This window comes from Carassius carassius, chromosome 26 (genome assembly GCF_963082965.1).
Source record: "Carassius carassius chromosome 26, fCarCar2.1, whole genome shotgun sequence".
Lineage (NCBI taxonomy): Eukaryota > Metazoa > Chordata > Actinopteri > Cypriniformes > Cyprinidae > Carassius > Carassius carassius.
The window spans coordinates 28185648-28211341 of NC_081780.1; the positions used below are offsets into that span (position 1 = coordinate 28185648).

At 41.2% G+C, this 25694-nt stretch overlaps 2 protein-coding genes across 2 annotated transcripts in view; both read right to left on the bottom strand.

Moving 5' to 3' along the window:
* Positions 1 to 25694, bottom strand: part of LOC132106088 (gastrula zinc finger protein xFG20-1-like) — a 257526-nt gene that overhangs the window by 226334 nt on the left and 5498 nt on the right. The gene's annotated exons all lie outside the window — the stretch shown is intronic.
* Positions 10710 to 24321, bottom strand: LOC132106040 (tripartite motif-containing protein 16-like). Its single transcript, XM_059511651.1, has 6 exons — positions 23690 to 24321; positions 20073 to 20168; positions 19746 to 19979; positions 18326 to 18485; positions 18185 to 18232; positions 10710 to 12008 (listed from the first exon to the last, which is right to left on the bottom strand). Exons 1-6 carry the CDS (start codon positions 24257 to 24259, stop codon positions 11485 to 11487), a joined length of 1632 nt encoding a protein of 543 aa, XP_059367634.1. The 5' UTR covers positions 24260 to 24321; the 3' UTR covers positions 10710 to 11484.

Here is a 25694-nt window from a genome sequence, read left to right on the forward strand (position 1 = left end):
GCCACCGCTAAATGGTTCAGCACTTTGGATCTTGCTTCAGGTTACTGGCAAGTTGAGCTAACACCAAGAGCTCGTCGTGCATCTGCCTTTTGCACCCGTAATGGACTATTCGAATGGAACGTTATGCCGTTCGGGTTATGTAACGCCCCGGCGACGTTCCAACGCCTTATGGATCGCGTCCTTGCCGGCATGCAGTGGGAGACCTGCCTTGTCTACCTGGACGACATCATTGTGCTGGCTAAGGATGTGCCCGAGATGCTGCAGCGGCTGAGCCAAGTGTTCCAGAGACTTAAACAGGCAAATCTCAAACTGAAACCAGCCAAATGCTGCCTGTTCCGCCACCAAGTTGTCTATCTAGGTCATATTGTGTCCCAACACGGTGTGGCCACTGACCCCAATAAAGTCAACAAAGTCCAAGCTTGGCCCACTCCCACATCAGTACAAGAGGTCAGACGTTTCATTGGCCTCGCCTCCTATTATCGCAGGTTTGTGAAAGACTTTGCCTCCGTTGCCGAGCCGTTACATAATCTGACAAAGAAAAATGCACACTTCCAGTGGCACGCTGAACACCAAGCCGCCTTCGACACGCTCAAGCACCACCTCATCACAGCCCCTGTTTTAGGCTATCCACTGGACCATGGTGAAATGATCCTAGACACTGATGCCAGCGACACAGGTATCGGCGCTGTTCTGTCGCAAATGCAGGGGGGCACAGAACGGGTGTTGGCGTATGGCAGCCGCAAACTAGCCAAAGCTGAACAGAACTATTGCACTACGAGGCGGGAGCTGCTAGCCATTGTCGATTTCACATCCCATTTTCGGCAATACCTACTTGGGAGGCCTTTCAAGGTACGAACCGACCACAGCAGCTTGCGTTGGCTCACGCGAATGAAAGAGCCGGAAGGTCAGTTAGCCCGGTGGCTTGAGAAGCTAGCGGAGTACGAGTTCGAAATCATCCATCGCCCAGGTCGCTTACACACTAATGCTGACAGTCTCTCCCGCAGGCCCTGCCGCCAGTCGTGCCCTTGTAATCTGCAGGACCCTTCCTTGCAGCTGAGAACCACAAGTCACCAAGCGATTCAGTGTGATTTGGACTCAGACACCAGCCCCCTATTGCTGAGTCCGGTGGGGGTAAGTGCTGTCAATGTTACCAACCCAAACATTTTAAAACAAACAGAGAATATTTATGTGACAAACATAAGTGAAACCATACTGTTTCCCGGCTGGACTATTGAGGAGTTGCGGCAGGCTCAAGCTGCCGACGCAGACATTGCACCAATCAGATCTTGGTTAGAAGCCAGCAGTGAGCGGCCCCCATGGGTCACAGTCTCCCCATGCAGCCCAGCCACTAAAACGTACTGGAGTCAATGGAGAAGACTGTACTTCAGAGATGGAGTACTGGTTCGCCGCTTTTACTGTTTAGACAACACACAGTTCTATCCTCAAATTGTTCTCCCCCGCAAAATGCAACCTGATGTTATGCGGCAAATGCATGAAGGGCCAGTAGGAGGACATTTTGGTATTGAAAGGACTGTAGCCAGACTTCAAACCAGATTCTACTGGTACCACATGCGAGAGGATGTGGCGCTCTGGTGCCGGACTTGTACAAACTGCGCATGCAGAGCCAGACCCCACAAGACTCCACAAGCACCCATGGGAACTGTCAGAGTTGGAGCCCCCATGGAGCGCATTGCACTGGACATTATGGGCCCACTAAATGAGACAGACCGTAAAAACAGCTATATACTCGTAATACAGGAGTATTTCACAAAATGGACTGAAGCGTTCCCAATCCCTGACGAAAAGGCTGTGACAGTAGCAAACGTAGTAGCAACTGAATGGGTATGTCGCTTTGGAATGCCTCACTGTCTGCACAGCGACCAAGGGCGCAACTTTGAATCAGAGGTATTCCAAGAAATGTGCCGTTTGTTTGGCATCGACAAAACCCACACTACACCATTCAGACCGCAGTCCGACGGCCAAGTCGAACGTTTTAACGCCACCCTCCAAAAGATCCTGGCCTCCACTGCAGAACACTGTCACTGGGATTCGGACCTGATGATCCCATATGCAGTGATGGCCTACAGAGCAACCAAGCACAGCGCTACTGGTTTCACCCCCAACTTCATGATGTTCGGCCGTGAAATAAGCGAGCCAGTGGACCTTGTGGCTGGTTTGCCTCCGGACTCAGACCATGCTCCTTCCGCCCCTGAGTATGTGCAACAAATGCGTGAGCGGTTGGAACTGGCTCACAACATCACTCGAGAAGCCCTCGGTGAGTCAGTCACGCGTGCAAAAAGACAATATGACAAAAATGCTTGCCATACACAGTATAAAGTCGGCGATGCGGTGTGGTATCTTATCAAAGGAACCCGGCATATCAAAAACAAAGTCAAAAAGTTCCTCCCCTCCTACGAAGGACCTTACTTTGTTATGGGACATTTAGACGATCTAGTCTATCGGATCCAAAAGGGCCCCAGAGCTAAGGTCAAAGTTGTCCACCATGATCAACTCAAATGCTACCGCAGCCGTGAGCCCCTGGACAACACCTGGGTCCTGGACCAGTCCCGGAACTGGACGCCTTCTGAGATCCTGCCACCAGCTGTGGACGGGCACCCAGCAGACCGGGAGGATCTCGGCCTGCATAGCCTTTACTCCACTGCCTCGAGTGATGGCCCTAGTAACTCCCAGTCGCCTACTCCTCCTGCTACTACTTCTCAGGTGGTTGGGTCTCTTCCATCCACTCCTTCCCATGTGATACTTGACCATGGTGGGGGTGCGGTGGGAGAGCCACACCACCAGTCTTTACGCGAACCTCGGCCCCAACGCCAGCGCAGAGAACCGTTATGGTATGGGGACTGGGTCACTGAATGAGTTACCTGACAGTTCATACTTGCACTAGAGACGTTACAGTTTACATTTTTTTTGGACTCTAGTCAAGTTTTGTTCTATACTTTTCTACAAAAAGCATATTTCCAAGTTAAAAAAAAAAAGGCTGAAGAGTTTTTCAATGCTTTTACATGCTTGCACTTTATTGCATCCAATGTATGTTTTCATTATTACTGTATTAGTCAGACAGTATTACCTCTGGTCACCTAAGAATAGGATTTAAAAGGTGATGTACTCTTATGTTTTATTAGAGACTATTGTATTTCTAATAATTTTTCACTCCTGGGTTCACTGTTGAATGAGCTTTAGAACTTTTAGCACTGTTTAGGCACTTGTTAAATTAGTGTAACCTACTATTAGGGGCACTACTATCTCTTCACATTTTAGGCCTGCAGATATAGAGAAAGTTGTGCTAAGTACATTTAGATGGAATGGAATTAATGTTAATTGCCAATCCATGGTGGGGGTAGTGTTGTGAGATGTGTCTCCCATGTGTTTAGTTTAGGACAGCTCAGAGTGTGTGTGAATGAGAGTGAGTGAGTGCGCGTGCCTGTGGCGCGCCCTTTTCCCCGCCCGCTCTGTGTTATGATCGCTGCTAAGCAACGGTGGGTGTGTGAGACAGTGATCGGTGCGGGTAGTTGATTTGATATTGCAGTGAGTGTATTTAGTACGGCTGAAAATAAAGCAAATAACTCTTCGGCACGAAAGTCTCTTGTTTATATATATGCCACCACAACTAACAGCGTGAAGTTTTAAGGAGTTAACCCCGGGAGGAGAACTACCGGCCCTGGAGAAGACAGATCTCCCCTGCGTCACCCAACCACGGTTCGGAGACGAGCAGGAAAGGTTAACACAGGTAACACTGGAAAAGATCTATAGATAGCAATCTCAGAAGTATGTTTTGCTGGACTGAATCTAACCTAGATCCCAAGCTTAAAAATAGGTAAAAGCAAAGTCAATATTTATTTTTTACAGGTTCATAATAAGTGGGTAAAGCCCCTGTAAAATACAGATCCTTGGTTCACTAGAAAGTGACAATATTTTAATACTATTTTATAGAAATTTTCAATGACAAAATATTTGTATTTAAATTACAGAAAGTAAAACAATGCAGTTTTATTTAGAAATATTTTAACAAATCTAGGGCTGTAACTACTGATTTATTCTGGTAATCTGATTATTTTGACAACTGAGTAACACAAACAGACTTAAGTGAAAACCAGACTTTAGTATGACTATATATAAACTAAAGATGAGGAAATAATAATTAGCTTTGTGGTCACCACCTTTGATATATTTCACATTTATAATTTAGGCTGATCCACTGCCCTAGGGGTTCAATAAATAATGCGAAGAGTAGAGGGGGCAGAGGACACCCCTGTCTAGTGTCCCTCTCCAATTACAAGGTCTTTGATAGATTACCATTTATTTAAATTCTTGTGTGGGACATGAGTATATATTTTGAATTACTTTAATACTTTTCTCATGAAAATAGAATTTTGGAAAAACCAAATCAAAAGCCTTCTCGGCATCAGGGGTATATTCTTCGTAGGTTGCTTAAAACATCCAAGATCAAACGAGACATCCAAGATAATAACATCGTGCTCCTCATGATCCAGCTAATTAGGTTCCTCGAACTCACCTGCCCCTTACGATTAGTATAGCTGGATTGAGTTAGCTGATTTAATTGCACGTTCATGCGCTGGCTTAAAAGGAGGTATGTATCGATAGTAGAAACTGATCAGCAACACTGTGATTGGCTGCTCACCATAGCCAAAGATCGCACTCAGTTTATCACCGCAGTAGAGCAAGAGTTATTGCTAGAAGGATACGACAAGACACGACACAGACCAGGAGGGAGGCGGACAGGTGGAGGCTCAGGGGGAGGGATGGAGGGCCAGACTCACTGAGGGGAACAGACAGAAACATAACAGAAACCAAGAAACACAAAACAGAAATCCATGAAGGACATCATGTGGCGCCCCCCAGGGCGGAGCAGAAGACCACCACGTCCTTGTGGACGAAGCCAGAGTCCTCCAGGGCGGAGCGGAAGACCCCCACAGCCGTGTGGTCAGGGCGGAAGGCCCCCAGGGCAGAGCAGAAGACCACCACAGCCATGTGGTCAGGACCAGAGCCCCCCAAGGCGGAGCAGACCTCCGTGCGGCTGGACCAACGGGACGACGAAACTCTGGTAATTCCCTGGTGTCCTTACTGGACTCCAGAAGATTGGTGCTGGCCTGACACTGCTCATGAAGATCATTGGTGACTTGCCTCTGTTTATGAAGATCATTGGTGACTTGCCTCTGTTCATGAAGATCAATGGTGACTTGCCTCAGTCCTTGAAGATCAGAGGTGACTTGCCTCAGTCCTTGAAGATCAGAGGTGACTTGACTCAGTCCTTGAAGATCAGAGGTGACTTGACTCAGTCCTTGAAGATCAGAGGTGACTTGACTCAGTCCTTGAAGATCAGAGGTGACTTGACTCAGTCCTTGAAGATCAGAGGTGACTTGACTCAGTCCTTGAAGGTCACCGGTGACTTGACTCAGTCCTTGAAGGTCACCGGTGACTTGACTCAGTCCTTGAAGGTCACCGGTGACTTGACTCAGTCCTTGAAGGTCACCGGTGACTTGACTCAGTCCTTGAAGGTCAGCGGAGACTAGCCCCGACTCTGGAGGATCAGCGGTGACTAGCCCCGACTCTGGAGGATCAGCGGTGACTAACCCCGACTCTGGAGGATCAGCGGTGACTAGCCCCGACTCTGGAGGATCAGCGGTGACTAGCCCCGACTCTGGAGGATCAGCGGTGACTTGACTCGACTCTGGAGAGTTCACTGGCACCTGACTCGACTCTGGAGAGTTCACTGGCACCTGACTCGACTCTGGAGAGTTCACTGGCACCTGACTCGACTCTGGTCAGCTGAGACTCTCATCCTGTGCAGCGGCGCTGGGCAAGCAGCCATCTTGGGCCATGACTCTGGACAGGTGGCCATCTTGTACTGTGGTGCTGGGCTGGCGGCCATCTGGGGTTGTGGCGCTGGACTGGCGGCCATCTTGTACTGTGGCGGTGGACCGGTGGCCAATTTGGGCATTGGCACTGGGTTAGCGGCCATCTTGTGCTGTGGCGCTGGACTGACGGCCATCTTGTGCTGTGGCGCTGGACTGACGGCCATCTGGTGCTGTGGCGCTGGACTGACGGCCATCTGGTGCTGTGGCGCTAGGCTGACGGCCATCTTGGGCTGTGGAGCTGAACCAGTGGCCAATCTGGGCATTGGCGCTGGGCTGGCGGCCACCTTGGGCTGTGGCGCTGGAACGGTGGCCAATTTGGGCATTGGAGCTGGGTTAGCGGCCATCTTGTGCTGTGGCGCTTGGCTGGTAGCCATCCTGGGCAGTGGTGCTGGACTGGCGGCCATCTTGGGTTGTGGCGCTTGGCTGGTTGCCATCCTGGGCAGTGGTGCTGGGCTGACGACCACCCCGCCGGAAGAGACAGAAGTGACTGGGGCATCCCACCGAAGCCGATGCTGCAGGTAACGCACGAATTCCCAGAATTCCAGTGTCTCTAACTGCGCCATCTCCTCCTGAGACACTGGATCATCCAGCCCGCCATTAAAATAGTCTTTAAGGGCTGCGTCATTGTATCCCATGCCCTCGGCCAGGGACCAGAACACCTGTGCCAGGGCACCCACCTCATTGCCCTCTTGGCGGAGGGCGATCAACTTCAGATACTTCGCCCTCCACTCCGCCATCCTGGCTGGGGAGCGGGAAAGACATACCGCTGGTTCCTTGCATGACGGAGTCCTTCTGTCACGTACGGTGTTACAGATAACACAGGAGAGGGAACCAATTGCAGGTAAGTCCTTTATTTGAAGGGTAATCCAAAGGGGTAAACAGTCCAGGCAGGGTCAAAACCAGAATATCCAAACATAACATAAACCAAACAAGAAGACAAGGCAAGGGCAAGAACTGACAGACATGAATTAACATTCAACAAGGAACATTAAACAAGGACTCCGTAACACAGACTCAGACAGACCGGGTATAAATACACAGAAGGATAATGAGGGAACAGGAGACAGGTGGGGAACAATCAATTGACTAAACAGGAGGAAGGTGACCAAATAAGGGAACAGGAAGTGATAAGGAGACAGACACCGTGAGAAAGGAGGTCACCTAGTGGAAACCCAGGGAACACAACCCAGACACTGTGACAGTAAATATATTCTCTATCTCAACATTATTTTTCTCCTGGCTATAATAATTGTCTCTTGTTTATTGGTACAATAATTTTGATTAGTTTTGGAGTGGCAGTGATTTGCAGCTGGTAATGGATGGTAAAGAGGTTCTATTGAGTAAGATAGTGGCCTATCTTAAAAAGAATTTAACAAATGAACGTGAACTAGTTCGTTTTTAGATATGTCAACTTAGTTCATTTAAAAAAAAAATGAACTATGAACATGAACTAGTTCATTATCATTTGTGTGAACTGAACTTTGAGCTAGTTCTTTTTAAGTATGAACTGGCACAACACTGCACACGAACTGTAGGCTAAGTGCAATATCACACGAGTGCAAATGTGACACTCATCTTGTACATCAGTTCATTAAGAAGTTAATATTGTGTTATTTTAGACACAATGTTGTCTGTTTGGCTCAATTTTGCCAACCAGAAGATAAAGACAAATCAGAACTGTTCATCCCCGAGCAACCGACAGTGGCATTTAATTTTTTAATCCACGTTTTGATTTATTGTGGGGCAAATTAATTGTAACTTTATTTAATAATAGAAGTAATAATAATAATAGGCCTAATAAAAATAAGAATGTAACAGGCCTACATTAATTGAAAATGCCAAAAATCTTAATATTGCCAATAATCTATGTTTTTGCCAATATCTCTGGCTAACGTAGATACTAGATCATAGTCTTCAGATGCACCCCAGCAAGGGGGGGTTATCACAGGGCCGTTTGCAGTGTGTGTTACGCCACAGGGGAGATCGCACGCTGCCTGTTACGTGTTTAGCACTGAGAACATCATATTTCACACACTTTAAGATGTTTTTTCAAATGTAATAGGATTATTCTAATGAATCGTTTGGTTTGGCAAACAAACGGAAAGCCTCATACCTAACAGTTCAATATGAATACGTGTATCGTTACACCCCTAGTATTGTTGTTACCAATCAAACGAAATTAGTATCAACAAAATCATTCATTCCACTGCAGAACAAACAGAAGCAGCTGAAGTGGTATTTAGATGCATTTACACTGGTAGTTTAAACTCCCTATTGGGGTAAAAGTGTCCTAATAGTTTTGTCCATTTAGCGTATTTCTGTAAGAAATATGTAAAATATTACAACATACGGTATGCACATGAGAGTGTTTTCTGTTTAGAACACTGCAATGATTTTAACACACTCAAAGCTTGGATCGCTATTGAGCATGTTTTAAGTGTTTATAGACATTCATGTATTTCATATACTTGTGCTCCAAACATGTACCAGCACTTATGCTAACATATTCTATTGTGTCTTTTTCAAATTAAATATATATGTGCAATTAACAACACTGATGGATTATTCACATAAACAGAAGACAATGAAGTAACCCAAAATCCAAAGAAGGATGGTCAGAAATATAAATATGCCTTTATTCTTTCTGCTGTGCATTATCAACATAAGTAAAAACACAAGCGTAATAAAATAAAGTTTATTAACAAAAAGATAGACAACTACTTTACTTAATCTTAGTAATGTCTTTTTGATGTTCAGTCAGATTTCTCCAAAAAGCACAAATTCAACAAATACCAAAGCATCATCCTGTGATGCTGAAAACCTTGAGTTGGAGACCTTCCTTTACCTTTAACTTTTGAAGACCACAGAGAACACCGCATAACATTAATCAACAAAAGATACATAATGCAAATTAAAAGCATGTAAACGAGTAAATACAATTAACAGCATGTAAATGGCTATATAAAATACATTTTAAGAAATGAGTAAATTCAAGTATAGATGAAGACATAAGAGCATAAATGAAGAGTTTACAGTCATGTGTGAGAGTCTATTTGGCATCCCACAACTGGGCTCGTCATTCCACTGCATTATTTACAGCATTGACTGTATTGAAGAAAAAATATTTGAATTTGAAGAAATGGCTAAATCAGATGCTTCACAGACAGAAAAGTGAAAGATAATAATTAAAACTGTTTGGCTGTAATACAGAAAATGTATATATTTGTTCACCCAAAACAACATCCATACAACAATGTGGGTGTATTGTATCAAAGTTGAAAACTTTTCAAACAAGCAGAATGAAGCATTCAACAGATTATTGGGATAAATCGTATTATTATTATGATTAGTAAAAGTAACGATAACCATGCAATGTTTACAGTTTGAGTAAATAGAAAAATAAGTCTTTTATTATTGGGTGAACTATTTCAAAGATCTGAATCCTCCGATGTGACTAGTGTGTCTGGACTCTCTAGGTAATTGAACAGCATGTATGTGCTGTTTTAAACATTAAGAAAATGACCAATTGACTCGTTGGTTAAACATTTTAATGAGTGTACATTATTTAAATGAAATTTGACATGTTTAATAAATGTAAGAAATACTTTTTTAATGTAACTGTAATTTGATTATGAGCCACTTAAAGTGTAATTATAACAATCAACACAATCACCAGGCTCCACCAGCTGATTTAGGTGTAAAGCATCTAAATATCAACAACGAAATGTTCTGCACTCAAAAAATCTCCTTTGAAAATGTTTACCAAGTCTAACCAGGGGATTAAACTTCTTCGCTGTTAGATGAAACATCTGTCTCAATAACTGACTTCAAAATGACATTTTTAGAGTGTGAACCATTTATGTATTTATTTTTTCTTGATTACAACATATAACAAAACTATAACAACATACAGTTATTCATATTTTAAATATGTAGCAACATTACATGTTTAACACAGTTAAAGTCAGAAGTTTACATACACCTTGCAGAATCTGCAAAATACAAATTATTTACCAAAATATTTGGTACTGGCCTGAATAAGAGGTTTACAAATAGTCTACAAGAGAAAATAATTGTTGAATTTATAAAATATTACCCCATTAATACAATTTTGAAATAATTGTTGAATTTATAAAAAATTACCCCATTCATAAAATTTTGAGATCCATCTTTTCACACCGAGGACAAACGAGGGACTATTACAGAAGGATCAAATGCTCATTGATGCTCCAGAAGGGAAAACCATGCTTTAAGAGCCAGGGGGTGAAAACTTTTGAACAGAATGAAGATGTGTACATTTTTCTTATTTAGCCTAAACATCATATTTTTGTCATTTAGTACTGCCCTTTAGAAGCCACAGAAGATATGTTTCTCAAAAGACAAAATAAATTAAATGTACCCTGATCTTCAAATTCAAAAAGTTTTTACCCCCAGGCTCTTACCTTAAATGGTATTACAAAGTGGTGAATGAAGAATGTTTTTATCCCTTTTATAGAAAAATTCCTTCATTTTAGTTCGAATCTGTTAATTGTATTAGTTTGTTACCAAGATTTAGCTAAAAAAATAAATAAAAGAGAAACAAAGAAGTTAATGGTAGCCATGATATAGCTAAAACAATTAATAAATAATAGGACTTAAGTTAATTTACTTCACAATTTGTGTTTTGTCAGACTGTTTTATAAATTGTACCATTAATATATTTATATCAAGCATTTGGGAATACAAATCACTTTAAGAGGATGTTTTTATAGTTTCTACAAAAAAAAAAAAAAAAAACATTGTCAAATATACATTTATATGTGACCAAAAAAAAAAAGAAAAAATGAAAGATTAATTGTTAAATGCATTTGCAGTACGTATACTCAATAAGATCTATTATTATTTGCTTCTTTCATGTTTTATTTATTATTTAGACTAATTTAGGGCCCTGACCTCAGCTTAACATTCATGGGTGAACTCATGGGCTGGATTTGCCAAGGACAATGCGCTGATTTCTGCGTGAAGACATGCTGGGTAATTGTGGCCCAGTTTGGCTTTCTCTTTGGTCATTTTAAATCTAGATTCAATTATGATTATATGGAGTATATGTATTCAATCATAATGTATACATAGATCATAATGTATACATATGACCTACAGCCAATGAGAGAGCAAGATACAAGGGAAGGGAAATTTCAGAGGCAGGAGTTGTAATCTTAAGTCATTCTTGTGGCTCAAGTGGTAGAGCATTGCGTTAGCAGCGCAAGGTTGTGGGTTCGATTCCCAAGGAACACGTTAGGTAAAAACTGTTAGCTTGAATAGTGCATAGTGTAAGTCGCTTTGGATAGAAGCGTCTTTTAAATGAATAAATTTAATTAATTCCCTTATCGCCGTTGTGTATGTGTTTTGCAAATGAGACCGAGTTGTTGGAGATTCTTTCTAGTGAAATACTGTGTAAAGTGAACTAACCACTGCTTCAGTGTTACTTTTAACACTCTGAGAATGGACAGATGCAGAGCAGTGCACATTTAACACGGGGGATTTTGCATGTATTTTGTTACATCCCAACACTGAGTATGGCTAGAATCTTTCTAGAATCGTTTCTGATTTATCAACACAGTTTCACATATGATCCAAAAGAAGTGATAAACCCAGGATAGAGCGGCTGTGTGAATGTGGTCTGGACTGTGTGGATGAGACTCATTGTGTCCGAGACGCTGTAGAAGGACAGAGTTCCTGCACTGTGATCCACATACACTCCTATTCTACTGCTGATGGGATTCAAAGGGAGATCAGTCTGTATGTCATTGTGTATGAATGAGAATCTGTCAGGAGAGCAGTACAAACTCCAGGACTGATCATTACGTCCAAACCAGCTCTTACAACTGTCTCCCTTCCTGCTGATGCTCTTATATGAGATTGATACATGCACCCCATCTCGTCCACTCCACTCAATCTCCCAGTAACAGCGTCCACACACACTCTCTCTACACAACACCTGACACACATGATCAAATCTCTCTGGATGATTAGGATACGGCAGGAAGGTTTTACTGAAGGTAATCACTCTGTTCCTCTTAGACAAATGGAGGAATTTACTCACTGTGTTCAGATCCAGAGTGAGCTGATGGGAATCTGATGGAGATAAAACACATAAAAACCAGGAATTATGAATCGGTTTGATCTTTTCATGTAGCTAAACTCATCATGTCAGTGTATCTGCAGTGTCTGTTAAGACCCTTTATCTAGTATTTTTTCTCTCGTTTCAGAAGTGTTTTGTGTCCAGGTGCAGTGCTGATAATCATTGGTTCTTCCTGATTGGTGTTCTAGGCACATCTTATCAGACCTGTTGTCACTTCCCATAGTAGAACATTGTGTGAAGAGTGTTTGATTAGAGAAAGCTTGTGTTTAAGAATAAGAGTTAAAACCCCTCGTTTTTAATATCGTTTGATCCGATTAGAACTTGATTAGCCTGATGAAATAACTTGGGACAAACTTAAATCAAAGATAATCAAATGCCATTATACTTTCCAGAGACTAAAAATGAAATTGTTTTTTACTCATTTGATCAACCATTGCCTATAAAAGTAGCTTTCAAATGTGAAACAAGTAAAGGCAGTCAGATGGAAAATGCCAAGTTCAATGTCATCAAAGGGACTGGCAAACCACTGCTAAGATGGGACACAGCCATAAAATTTTGCAGCAGTAACAGAACTCCATTTACAATATCCAGAAGTGTTTCTGGGAGTCAGTGATGGTGTTTACAGACTAGGGGGTTGAACAGCTTCTGATTATTTAAAGTCGACTTTTATGTTATTAAGATACATGCATGAACGTTTCAGTTTCTAAGCTATTTCTTTGAGAAGTACAGCATTTTCTTTACTCAAACACAGTTTATAAAAACTGTTTTTTGTTTTGTTTTTTAGTTTGAAGAGCGGAGAAGTGTCTCAGCATTTGCCATCTTAGTTGTAGACTACTGTTTTATGTATCCTGACTTCCTGAGCCTAGCGCTTCATCGTTTAGATCATGAGATTTGGGCCAAATGTATTCAACCAGGAAATTTGAGCGCCCATATAGTTACATAAACTTTATAACCTGAAAGTTGATGAAAATGTAATGCAGAGCTCAGATATTATTAATTCGATTCAAAATAGCTTTTAATTCCATTTGATCATGATTTTCATAAAATGTTAAGTGCAAGTGGCTGATCATATATAAAGCCACAATAACAACTCTGATGAGGCAGTGTTTAATTATTAATATGCATATATAATAATATATTTCAGTGTTATTTCAATATATATTTCAGGTGGTTGTCCAGCATCTTCAATAAACAAGCTACAGGTAGTCCAAAATGCAGCGGCTGGAATCCTTACCAGGTCAAGAAAATACATCTTTTATTGATTTTTACCATACATTTCTGCCATATGTACATCAACCTGAAATAGTCACCAACTTAATTTTCTGTAAAGCGGCTTTGCAACGATTTGTATCATGAAAAGCACTATACAAATAAACAAACTAATATTGAATATTCACACACACACACACACATATATATAGGTGCTGGTCATATAACTAGAATATCAACAAAAAGTTGATTTATTTTACGTATTCCACTCAAAAAGTGAAACATGTATATAATATTCAATCATTACACACATACTGAAATATTTCAAATGTTTCTTTTTATTTTGATGATTATAACTGACAACTAAGGAAAATCCCAAATTCAGTATCTCAGAAAATTAGAATATTACATAAGACCAATACAAAGAAAGGATTTTTAGAAATCTTGGCCAACTGAAAAGTATGAACATGAAAAGTATGAGCATGTACAGCACTCAATATTTAGTTGGGGCTCCTTTTTCCTGAATTACTGCAGCAATGCAGCGTGGCATGGAGTCGATCAGTCTGTGGCACTGCTCAGGTGTTATGAGAGGCTAGGTTGCTCTGATAGCGGCCTTCAGCTTTTCTGCATTCTTGGTTCTGGCATATCGCATTTTCCTCTTCACAATACCCCATAGATTTTCTATGGGGTTAGGGTCAGGTGAGTTTGCTGGCCAATTAAGAACAGGGATACCATGGTCTTTAAACCAGGTACTTGTAGCTTTGGCACTGTGTGCAGGTGCCAAGTCCTGTTGGAAAATGACATCTGCATCTCCATAAAGATGGTCAGCAGCAGGAAGCATGAAGTGCTCTAAAACTTCCTATTATATGGCTGTGTTGACCTTCGACCTCAGAAAACACAGTGGACCAACACCAGCAGATGACATGGCACCCCAAACCATCACTGACTTTGGAAACTTTACACTGGAAATCAAACAACGTGGATTGTGTGCCTCTCCTCTCTTCCTCTAGACCTTGATTTTCAAAGAAAATGCAAAATTTACTTTCATCAGGGAACATAACTTTGGACCACTCAGCAGCAGTCCAGTCCTTTTTGAAGTGAGACACTTCTGATGCTGTCTGTTGTTCGAGAGTAGCTTGACACAAGGAATGCGACAGCTGAAACCCATGTCTTGCATATGTCTGTGCGTAGTGGTTCTTGAAGCACTGACTCCAGCTGTAGTCCACTCTTTGTGAATCTCCCCCACATTTTTGAATGGGTTTTGTTTCACAATCCTCTCCAGGGTGCGGTTATCCCTATTGCTTGTACACTTTTTTCTGCCACATCTTTTCCTTCCCTTCACCTCTCTATTAATGTGCTTGGACACAGAGCTCTGTGAACAGCAAGCCTCTTTTGAAATGACCTTTTGTGTCTTGCCCTTCTTGTGCAAGGTGTAAATGGTCGTCTTTTGAACAACTGTCAAGTCAGCAGTCTTCCCCATGATTGTGTAGCCTACAGAACTAGACAGAGAGATCATTTAAAGGCTTTGCAGGTGTTTTGAGTTCATTATCTGATTAGAGTGTGGCACCAGGTGTCTTCAATATTGAACCTTTTCACAATATTCTAATTTTCCCGGATACTGAATTTGGGATTTTTCTTATGTGTTATACTGTTTTAATCATCAAAATTAAAATAAATAAACATTTGAAATATATCAGTCTGTGTGTAATGAATGAATATAATATACACGTTTCACTTTTTGAATGGAATTAGTGAAATAAACTTTTTGATGATATTCTAATTATATGACCAGCACCTGTATATATTTTCTTCTGTGGCTCTCAGCGAAAGTGGATACATTTTCTCCCTCTCCTTCCCTTCAGTCGTGTCAATCATTGCTACAAGCCTACAAGCACGCACTGCCTCCTCACTCTTGCTCATGACGGTCCCCCCGGTCCTATTGCCAGCAGCCTAGAGACCGCGGTTTGGGCATGCAATGCCTTCCCAAGCATCTCTGGGCGGTCCCTCTGGGGACAAGGAGAGTCCTGCTGTAATGAGCCAGGATGTGATGCTGTCTGTGCCATCCAGCATGACTTTCTACCACTCCAGAAATGTGGGTATGTCGATTGTCCCTTTTGTTGCCACTCACACGGAGCTCAGAGTGGTGGCTTATGCTGTTTTACTCACCAGGTGACCCCCACCCAGGTTCAGTGGCTTCTCGAGACTTCGGTGGCAGCCTGAGATGCCCCTGTCCTGCGCAACGAGATTGCTGTCCTACCGGCGAAGGATGCAAACTAGCCTGCCCCTCCAGCCGAGTTGAAGTCAAGATTTTACAGCCCTTACTTCATCGTACCCAAAAAAGGCGGTGGCCTTCAGCATATCCTGGATATATGAATCTTGTAACAGGCCCTTCACAAGCCGTTCGAGATGTTAATGCAGAAGCACATCATTAGATGCATCCAACCCCAGGATTTGTTTTACACCTTACCTTCATGCCTCGATTCTTCCTCGACACGGGACATTTCTACGGTTTGCGTTCGAGGGTTGGGCATGGCAGTACAGGATTTCCGAGAGCGCTTTGTGCCATCCACATGCCAGGGGAGCTCAATTATGCTGCCGACGCTCAATTGAGTGGGGATGAATGAATCAAGAGGGATGAATGGAAGACCACTTTTAACACCCCCAGGGGGCACTTTGAATATTTGGTCATGCCTTTCGGTTTGTCTAACTCCCCAGCGGTCTACCATTCAATGACGTGCTGCGAGATATGGTCGACCAGTTCATATATGTCTACCTGGATGACATATTGATTTTTTCCTCTTCTCCAGGAACACATGCAGCACGTCCAACGAGTGCTTCAGAGGTTGCTAGAGTGGGCTTTTTGTCAAGGTGGAGACATGCATTTTTCATGCATTCTGTTCCTTTTCTGGGGTACATCGTTTCGACTGAGGGAATGCGTATGGATCCTGAGAAGGTTAAGGCTGTGGTAGATTGGCCAAGTCCAGATTCCCGTAAGGCCCTACAGAGGTTTCTGAGGTAGGGGTAGATGCAGTGCTATCCCAATGTTCTCCCACAGATGACAAGATGCACCCTTGCGTGATTTTTGTCCCATCTGTTATCCCCTGCCGAACGTAATTATGATATTGGTAACCGAGAGTTGTTGGCAGTCAAGTTAGCATTGGAAGAATGGTGCCACTGTTTTGAAGGCTCAGGGGTACCTTTTATAGTATGGACTGATCACACGAATCTAGAATACATTAGAACCGCCAAAAGATTGAACTTAATTTTGATTTTGATTTTACTCTCTCGTACCGCCCGGATTCCAAGAACATCAAACCCGATTCCTTATTGTCTGATTTTTGACCGTTCTGAACGCCTGTCTACTGCCGAGTGTATTTTACACTAGACATTAGTGGTCTCCATACTCACATGGGAGGTCGAATCTAAGGTCAAGACGGCCTTAGAAGGGGTAATGCCTCCACCCGGGTGCCCACCAAATCGGTTATTTGTCCCTGAGGGATTACGGCCGAATACAATGTGAATGTATTCTATGACGCTCAAATTGCATTAAAAAGCATATTTTAGGTTGATCCAACTAGCACGCATGTGCAGTCTCAAGAACATATCATCTTTCTATGGCAACCAGTGAGGGACACAATGACTTCGACTGCCAAACCACGCTTTACTTTTTCCCCCATTTTTATAATGATATATATGAACCGTTTAATCTTAAAGTTTTAGTGGACATATTCAGAGTCGATGCAGAGCAGAGAGCACAGAGATGATAGACAGAGCGGCCATGGCACTGACTGAGCAATCGTTATTATAGTTCAAAAGGGCAAACAGTCGAGTTAACTCAAGTCAGAATATACATGTGCACAGTTATATTTGTCATCCGTCACCGTGACATCAAGTGGACTTTTAAAGCTGACATAATGAGTGGATTAATCTTGGATTTGGAATAACGAGAGGAATAACATGGATAACTTTCTTGTCGGAGGATTGTAATGCATCACAGGTGGTCAGGTACAAGGAAGAGAGACTACGGCTCTTTAAATTAGGTAAGACAAAAAGTTTAATTTTTCGCAACAGGTCTATTGACTTGTAATAGAAATTTAAGGTGGAACATGTAACAATCAGGTCCAGTCGGGTCTGTGTCTTCCTGGTGGGTTCGGGTCCAGCTTTCAGATAATAGACGGGTCGGGTCCGGGTAGGCACTTCTCGGATCTACACTGGTCCGGGTCCAGCTTTTGAAATAATAGACGGGTCCGGGTCGGTTCGGTGTAGTACATTACGGGTCTCTTCCGGGTTCGGGCACAAATTTTTGGACCCGTAAAGACCTCTAATCTACATAGAGGCTTGAGATAAGGTTGCTCTTTATCTCCTTTACTTTTTGTTTTGCCACTTGAGCCTCTAACACATACTATCCATTCTGATTCCAATATATATGGACATAGCAAAGATTACCTCAAGTAAAATCTCACTATATGACAACAACATCCTGTTATACATTACTATACCTCAAGACTACCATCCCATCCATTCTAGAAACAATATCTTGTTTTGGCACATTTTCAGGGTACAGGATAAACTTGTATAAGAGTGAATTAATACCTATAAAGGTTTGAGATTTCTTGGTTATTTAAAACTTCCCTTTTCAATCATTATAGCCAATTTTTGTAACATTAATGTGGTATGGTTTAAGTTCCTAGGGCAGGGAGGGTGCTTTTTTTCTCTCTACCTTGTTGTTCTGATGCTTTGTATATTGGTATTGTTTCATATTTCCTCTTCTTGTTTGTAATTTTGGATCATAAGATGCATGTTACAATGTGTATTGGAATGTTGGATTCCCCAATAAAAAGATTTAAACAGAAACAGATAAACAACAGGAGTCTTTTCAATCTGATTAAGCCATCATCAGATTACTAATGGATTATTTGGGTGGATATAAACTCAGTGTGCTTTTTGCTTGTTGACTTACATTGTAAGAAGTCATTCCTGGTCAAGGGAACAATGTTGGTGAATGTGACTATGGAAATAAACAGAATAAGTGATTATGTCAACAGAAAATTTTATGATAAATAACTCATTTCCGAAAGCAGATGAATCTCCAGGAATTTACCTCTGTCAGAGGTCTTTTTGAGCTCATCTTTGCAGAAATCCTCCAATTTGCCTCTCAACTGTTGGATATATTCTCTCACACCATCAAAACAGAAGAGAGAACTGAAGGGAATGTTGGCCATGTCTGTAGTTTCAGCTAGTGCCGATAGAGCCTGGGAAATCTACAGAAAACGGAAAGGCCATCACAGCCACACTTCACCCAGTGCACCACTATCAGATTTGTTTGGTTCCTGTTGACTTGACTTATCTTTAGTAATACACTTCAATTTAGCACTTTCACAACATCAACTATATTCTTGTAACATTTGTTGTTTGACATTACAGCTACAAATTTCCACAACAAAATCCCCAGTGTTAAATTAAAGCTTTGTAGTTAACAACTGCTTTATATGCAGTTGTTAATTGATGACTAAGTCATAACTGAAGACAGGGTTTGCAGCCCGTACTTCATTGTATCCAAGAAAGGTGGTGGGTTACGACCGATCTTGGACCTGCATGTCTAGAACCAGGCCCTTCGCCGGTTACCGTTCAAGATGTTGATGCATTTTGGGTGCATCTGTCCCTGAGATTGGTTTGCAGCAATCAACCTAAAGGAAACTTACTTTCATGTGTCGATCCTTCCGCACCACAGACCACTGCTGCGGTTCGCGTGTAAAGGATGAGCATATCAGGTTCTGCCCTCCAGGCTGTCCCTGTCACCCCGTGTCTTCACGAAAGTTGAAGCAGCAGCCCTTGTTCCGCTGAGAGAACAGTGCGTTTGCATTCTCAATTACCTCGACAACTGGCTCATACTAGCTCAGTATCAGTATCTGTATCCGCTTTAATTTCACTGTCGCTTCAGTTGGATGACATTTATTTTATTTTATTAAACAGTGCGTGAATGCGTCACATTGTTATGATTGGCCCGGAGTAGACGTCTTACATCACCACGTTCTGAACTCGTATGTGCTCATACCGGTAATTTTCCTTCTGCGTTCACACACAGCAGAATTCCGGCAATTTACTGGTAATGTTACAACTGCTCATACCGGTAAATTGCCGGAACGAATTTACCGGTATTTTTCTCTTTGCGGCTATTTACCGGTAATTTTCCGGAAAAGTCTGTATTTTTTTTGGTTGTTAAAAGAGGTGTGATCAAAACAGTTGCATTCGATCCATCACTGGCTGTGCTGATGTAAATCTAGCGGTTCTGTGGTGTTTGTGTCTCAAGTTCAGTGATGCAGGTAGTGACTCTTCTCTCTGGCCAATCAGTGATCAACAGAGTGGACACATCACATTTTGGCAACAGTACGGTTCACTTGGAACCTCAAACGAGGTGGTACAAAAAAAATAACAAAAACAAAAGTGAACTGTACCGAACCATATCATGCTGAACAATGCAGTGTAAAAGCACCATACGTTCCTGTTCTTCTAAATGTTACCTGCAGGTAAAGGATGTGATCTCTTGTGTGTGAAAGCTGTTCCAGCTCAGCGTCTCCCTTCCTCAGATCATTGATCTCTTGCTCCAGTTGTTTCAGTTGTTCTTCAGCTCGACTCACTGCAGTCTTTTCCTGATCTCTGATCCGCTGTGTCACCTCAGAGCGGTGTCTCTCAATGGAGCAGATGAGCTCAGTAAAGATCCTCTCACTGTCCTCCACTGCGGTCTGTGCCGAGCACTGTTAGGACAGACATCCCACACATTGAGCTTCAATGAAAGAGGAGAGTCCTAATCAAAACTAAGACAGACTTCTCTTCTTCTCCAGACTCACCTTATGAGACTCCACAGCCTCTCTCAGCTGCTGAAGAGCTTTCTCTCTCTGCTGAATTCTCTGCTGGATTGTCCTCTGCACGTCCTTTAACTGTTTCTAGAAGACAAACCAATAAAAGTACATTTAAATATAAGGGTGTATGGGTACACAAATATGACGGTTCGGTACGTCCCTCAGTTTTAACATCATGACTCAGTATGATTTCAGTATAGCAGGGGAAAAACTCAACTTTTTTTTTTTTATAAGTGGTTTACTGAACAAGTTGCTCTTTATTTGGATACATTATTTTTATGGTTACATTATTATAGTTATAATTAAATTTTTCTTGATAAATATCAACCTCAGTTTATGCTTTAATCCAGTGGTTCTCAACCTTTTTTTCCAGCGGGCCGCACTATGGTCCAAGTGCAAGTGTCGCGGGCCGCATGCATATAATTTACATATTACGTCACCAATACAAACCAATCTGATTTATAATATTATAGCCTAAATATTATGATATCTAATCTATTACATTCATTGAAATAAATAAAAAATTCTACTACCTATAAATAAAACACCTGATGCTGTCGGGAGCTGACCAATTATGTGAGATTCAGCTCGAAAGGAGTAACACAAAGAAGTTGCGATTGTAACGCCTGTGTTATACTTTCACACTGCCTGCACATGTGCAATTGTGCTTTTGAAGCCTACTGACCACGCGCACCTGTCTGCGCGGTCGTCTGCTCAGAGCCTCGGCACACACTCTCCGATGACGATTTTTATGTCACGCCTACCTAACGGTCCATAGCGGACTCACGGAGGCAGAAAGTTTGACAGAGGCTTTAAGATGCAGGCTTTAAGATGCAGTCTATAAGACGCGCACAGGAGCATGACCTGACGCGCAACATTACAGAAAACGTGCATTCACAAATGTAGCCTATGTTGATCCAAATATAGAAAGCACTTTTGAATTGAATAATATGAGGTTCTCTCCAGAGATGTTTTGCCACATTTCTTCAATTAAGGATTGCTACCTAGTATATGGTGTTTCTATTTGCCTGAACTTCTTCAAGTGAGTTTCGGGACAAACCGAAAATCCAGCACTTCTCCTTCACTACTGATACTGCAACTATTCTTGTTTGTACGTGTTCATTCGCTGGCATTTTTCACATTTCTTTTTTTCTCCCTTAAAAACTAATTTGTCCAGTCTGATGCGCAACTTTACCTGAACTAATGGCTGTTGATGAAAATTTGATTTGATTTCTGCCAAAGTGCGCGCTTGTATGTGTTCATTAAATGCGTAACGTTATGTGAGTAGGTCTGCTCAAATATAATATATGAAAAAAAATCACATAAAAACATTAGGATATAGCTTATATTTCATTAGTAGTCTAAATTTTTAAATGTAAAAAATAAAATTAATTGTAAAAAAAAAAGTTTTTTTTTATTTTTTATTCAGCATATGGTGCAGGCCGCATTTGAATTCGTGACGGGCCGCGGGTTGAGAACCAATGCTTTAAACTATAGGAAGCCCTTTTACATTATAAGGTTACAATTGGGGCTGCAACAACTAATCAATAAAATTAATTATTATCAATGATGAAAATCATCGTCAACAATTCTTATCATCAATTAGTCGGTCTGCCCACAGTGCACGTACATCTGCAGCCGGTCATATCAAATTACAGCACTGAATAACGTATTTCTATGGACAAAATGCATCTAAAAATATGAGAGGAAACCGAATGAGCTCCTGCAGGAAAAGTACATGATCCAAGTTGCTCAAAACAGGATAAATCTTAATTGCATTAGCGTAATGGCTTGCCTGTCAGATGCTTTAACAGATACGTATGTGTCCTCTATGCAAAAAAACCTTTAAGTTAATGGTCATATCCTTATCTGTAAATGTCACAACTTCACGCAAGCCTTTCCATTTTTGCATAAAGGCCAGTCATGACAGTCTGCGTTAAGTTGAAATCTTTACTGAAAGAGCGCCGGTGTGCGTTAAACAGACTGAGCACAGAAAGGCAAGGGAGACAATATTCAGCGCAAAAACATTCACTGTGCTGAAATATCTGCTGTTTAAGATTTATATTTAGGTTTAAAAGTCAACTTGCAGTGCCAGGAATTTATGAGAATAGAAACTGTGAAAGGACATCAGCGTGTAATTGCCTGAATATAAATATCAGACGCTTTTACAGGATAAAGAAGTGAAAGTAAGAGGAGACTGACTGTGATCAAAGTTCATGTGATACATGTTCCTACAGAGCATTACTGCGATTTTATTCATCTTTATCATATTTATTGTTTAAATTTTTGAAATAGAGATTTAAACTATTCACTATATAATCTACAGTGATTAACACATTTATTAAAACAAATTTATGTAAGGTTTTTAACCAGTTTTTTAAGGTTTGTGCCACTGCTGCTCTTAACTAACAGTTTTGGTAATTACCAAAATATATAGTTTTTAGCTTTCTGTATTAGTTAGACCTCTAGTATGAGTAAACTTTTTAGTAACAGTGGTAAGCTATTTTTATGACATTTTTGACAGATTCCAGGAGGCCTTTGTTCAGAGCCGTGTGAGACACTTTTCTTTATGAATGGGTGCTTGTTATTTCACATCTTTTGGACTGAAGGAATACAACACAAGCTGACTGCAATGATAGAGCTTGAAAGATCAAAGACTTTTTTAAATATATTTCTGACTGGGACTGGATTCACCTGAAAGATCAAAGTCATTTAGGCCTAGGATGCCTTGCGGGTGAGTAAAACCTTTTAACAAATGTGTGTGTGTATTAGCAGCATTTGCTCTAGTTAAAGAAGTTGTTTACATGAACATCTGCTGTTTATTTCTCTCAATGTGCACACTTTTATAACAATGCGAATCATTTCATTTGGTTAACTGCATGTGTATTAACAGTGTTTTTTTTATTTTTTATCTCTTAACCTGTGGGAGGACGCCAGCGCACAAAAGCGTTCTTTGTTCATATTATTTCATAGTTACTGCTAGTTTTAATGTAAAAGAATGCAATTGACTTCAAACTTCATTAAATAGGTCTAAGACTCGAGCTTCATATAGATCTTGACTTCATTTTTAGATTTACATAACTTCTGGCATACATTTAGACTGAATGTGTATATTTTTGTATATATTCTTAATGAACTCAAAAGCCTGCTCTTGTGGATTCCATGATCATATTAAATTATTTAATTATTTTTTTTATTATATGTTTTAGTTTACCTCAAGGGCATCCAAGATGTAGGTTTCTTTGTTTCTGCAGTAGTTTCAATTTAGATATTTTTAGGTCAAACCGTTCTTGTCTGTGACTCACATAATGGAGGTCTATGGTCACCACCTCAAAGAGCATGCACAAAGGAGTCCAAATTAAACAATTCCCCATCGTAAGTACACATTGATGACCTAAGACACGAAACGAGCGGATTGTGTAAGAAAACGAACAGTATTTATATCGTTTTTTGAGGTGGTGACCATAGACCTCCATTATATGAGTCACAGACAAGAACGGTTAGACCTAAAAATATCAAAATTGAAACTACTGCAGAAACCGAGACAAGGTAAGCTAAAACATACCAAAATTTAATTTGAAAGAGAACTATCCCTAAGTTCATACCTGTTTCTCTGCCCTCTGTGCTGCAGCTGACACAGTGTCATGGTTTTTATGTTCATCCATACACAGCACACAAATACACTTCTGGTCAGTGCGACAGAAAACCTCAAGGAGCTTCTCGTGTTTCTGGCAGATCATCTCCTGCAGTCGTCCAGTGGCTTCAGTCAGATTGTGTCTTTTCCCTTTAAAGAAAATCTCATGTTGTTCAAGGTGATTCTGACAGTAAGAGTTCAGACACACCAGACAAGACTTGACGGCTTTGTACTTTGTGTCAGTACAGACGTCACACTGAACATCTCCAGCTCCAGCGTCACAGTCAGCAGAGAGTCTGGTCTTCTTCAGTTTCTCCACCACTTCAGCCAGCATGGTGTTTCTAGCTAAATCAGGTCTTGGACTGAAGGTCTGTCTGCACTGAGGACAGCTGTAGACTCTCTTCTGATCCTCCTGATCCCAGCAGCCTGTAATACAGATCTTACAGTAACTGTGTCCACAGGAAGTAGTCACAGGATCCTTCAGGAGATCCAGACACACTGCACACAAGAACTCCTCCTGAGAAAATCTGGCTTCTGCCATTTTACTGCAAGAGTACAGAGAAACAAACACACGACAGCTCAGCTGCTCTTAAGTTTCAGTTTCCGCGAGTAGAGAGACGTGTGCAAAATGGGTGTATCTACAAGTCTGTAAGGCCACAGATAATAAAATGTCCACTAGATGTCAGTCTCTGACAGAAACTAAGAATACAAGTTACACATATCATAATTACTGCAGGACTGAAAACTGTCTAGATTTACAGATCCATGAATGTTTTCATGAACTATCATGAAATATTTAATAATTGAAGTGATAAGCAGTGAAGGTTGCCATGATGGATGATTCTATGATTATTACACAATGGAAAGACATTCTTCAGAGTTTGGAGTATATCTCCTCACAGATTGTGTCCATCCTTCAGCAAATATTCCTCATTGTGTAAGTGCATTGTATGTAGGTGAAGCCCAGTTGAAGGTTAATTCAAGTGCTTGGTTAATATTTCTTTAATTTTATTTTATAATATTTATTATTTGTGTTTTATGTATATCGTTTTCTCAAATATGTGAATAACTTTATTTTGATTAGGAAAAGGCAAGAATGTATGTTAAACTGTTACGTTAAAAGTACTTACCGATTGTTCTGAGATGTTATTGAAGACTACAAAGGTGGGAGAGAAGAGGGAAGGAGCGTTGGGAAGCGAATAGAGAAAACATGTCCTAGTTTATCTAGTTTATAAAAGTACTAGCCTGTGAAATTTATCAACAAGAAAACTGATTTAGGTTGAGTATAACGTTGTTTGAGGGTGAGGAGATTTTAGGGTTAGAGGTTAGGCTAACCCTTACCCTAATTTCTCCTCGTATCATGGGCTAACAGAACTGCGTTCTTGATTCTTTTACACTAAACTTTTACCTTAACTTTTACCTGTTCGCGGTCATGAAAAACTGCCATTGATGATAAAATGGATAGCCCTCGGACCGCATTTACAAATTTTTTGCGTCAACTAATGTGGCTCACTCCGCTAAGGCACTGGTTCTGAACCCGAGAGGTCATGGGTTCGAATCCAGGGTGGTTAATGTTTCTTAGGGGGAGTCGTGGCCTAGTGGTTAGAGAGTTTTGACTCCTAACCCTTGGGTTCGATTTAGATGGGTTAAATGCAGAGCACGAATTCTGAGTATGGGTCACTATACTTGGCTGAATGTCACATCACTTCCACTTTCACTTTGTCAGTAAATAAAATATGTTTCATTAAAGGGTTCAGGCAAAAAATATTAATTCTGTCAGTAATTATTCACCCTCATGTTTGTTCCTAACCTGCAAGTCCTCCGTTCATCTTGACGTTTTTATGAAATCAGAGCGCTCTCTGACCCTCCCATAAACAGCAAGGATCCTTCCAAAATCAAGGTCCAGAAACAACGTAGACTAACCATGTTTTGCACAATTTTTAACCCTTCACTGCACATCAGCGACTACTCCTCCT

Excerpts from the sequence above, each read along its gene's own strand:
- LOC132106040 (XM_059511651.1), bottom strand. The coding sequence starts at position 24,259 with ATGGCAGAAGCCAGATTTTCTCAGGAGGAGTTCTTGTGTGCAGTGTGT. Across the intron at positions 18,233-18,325 it reads CAAAAAGACCTCTGACAGAG|TCACATTCACCAACATTGTT; the intron begins GTAAATTCCTGG and ends TTATTTCCATAG. Across the intron at positions 12,009-18,184 it reads CAGGAATGACTTCTTACAAT|ATTCCCATCAGCTCACTCTG; the intron begins GTAAGTCAACAA and ends TATCTCCATCAG.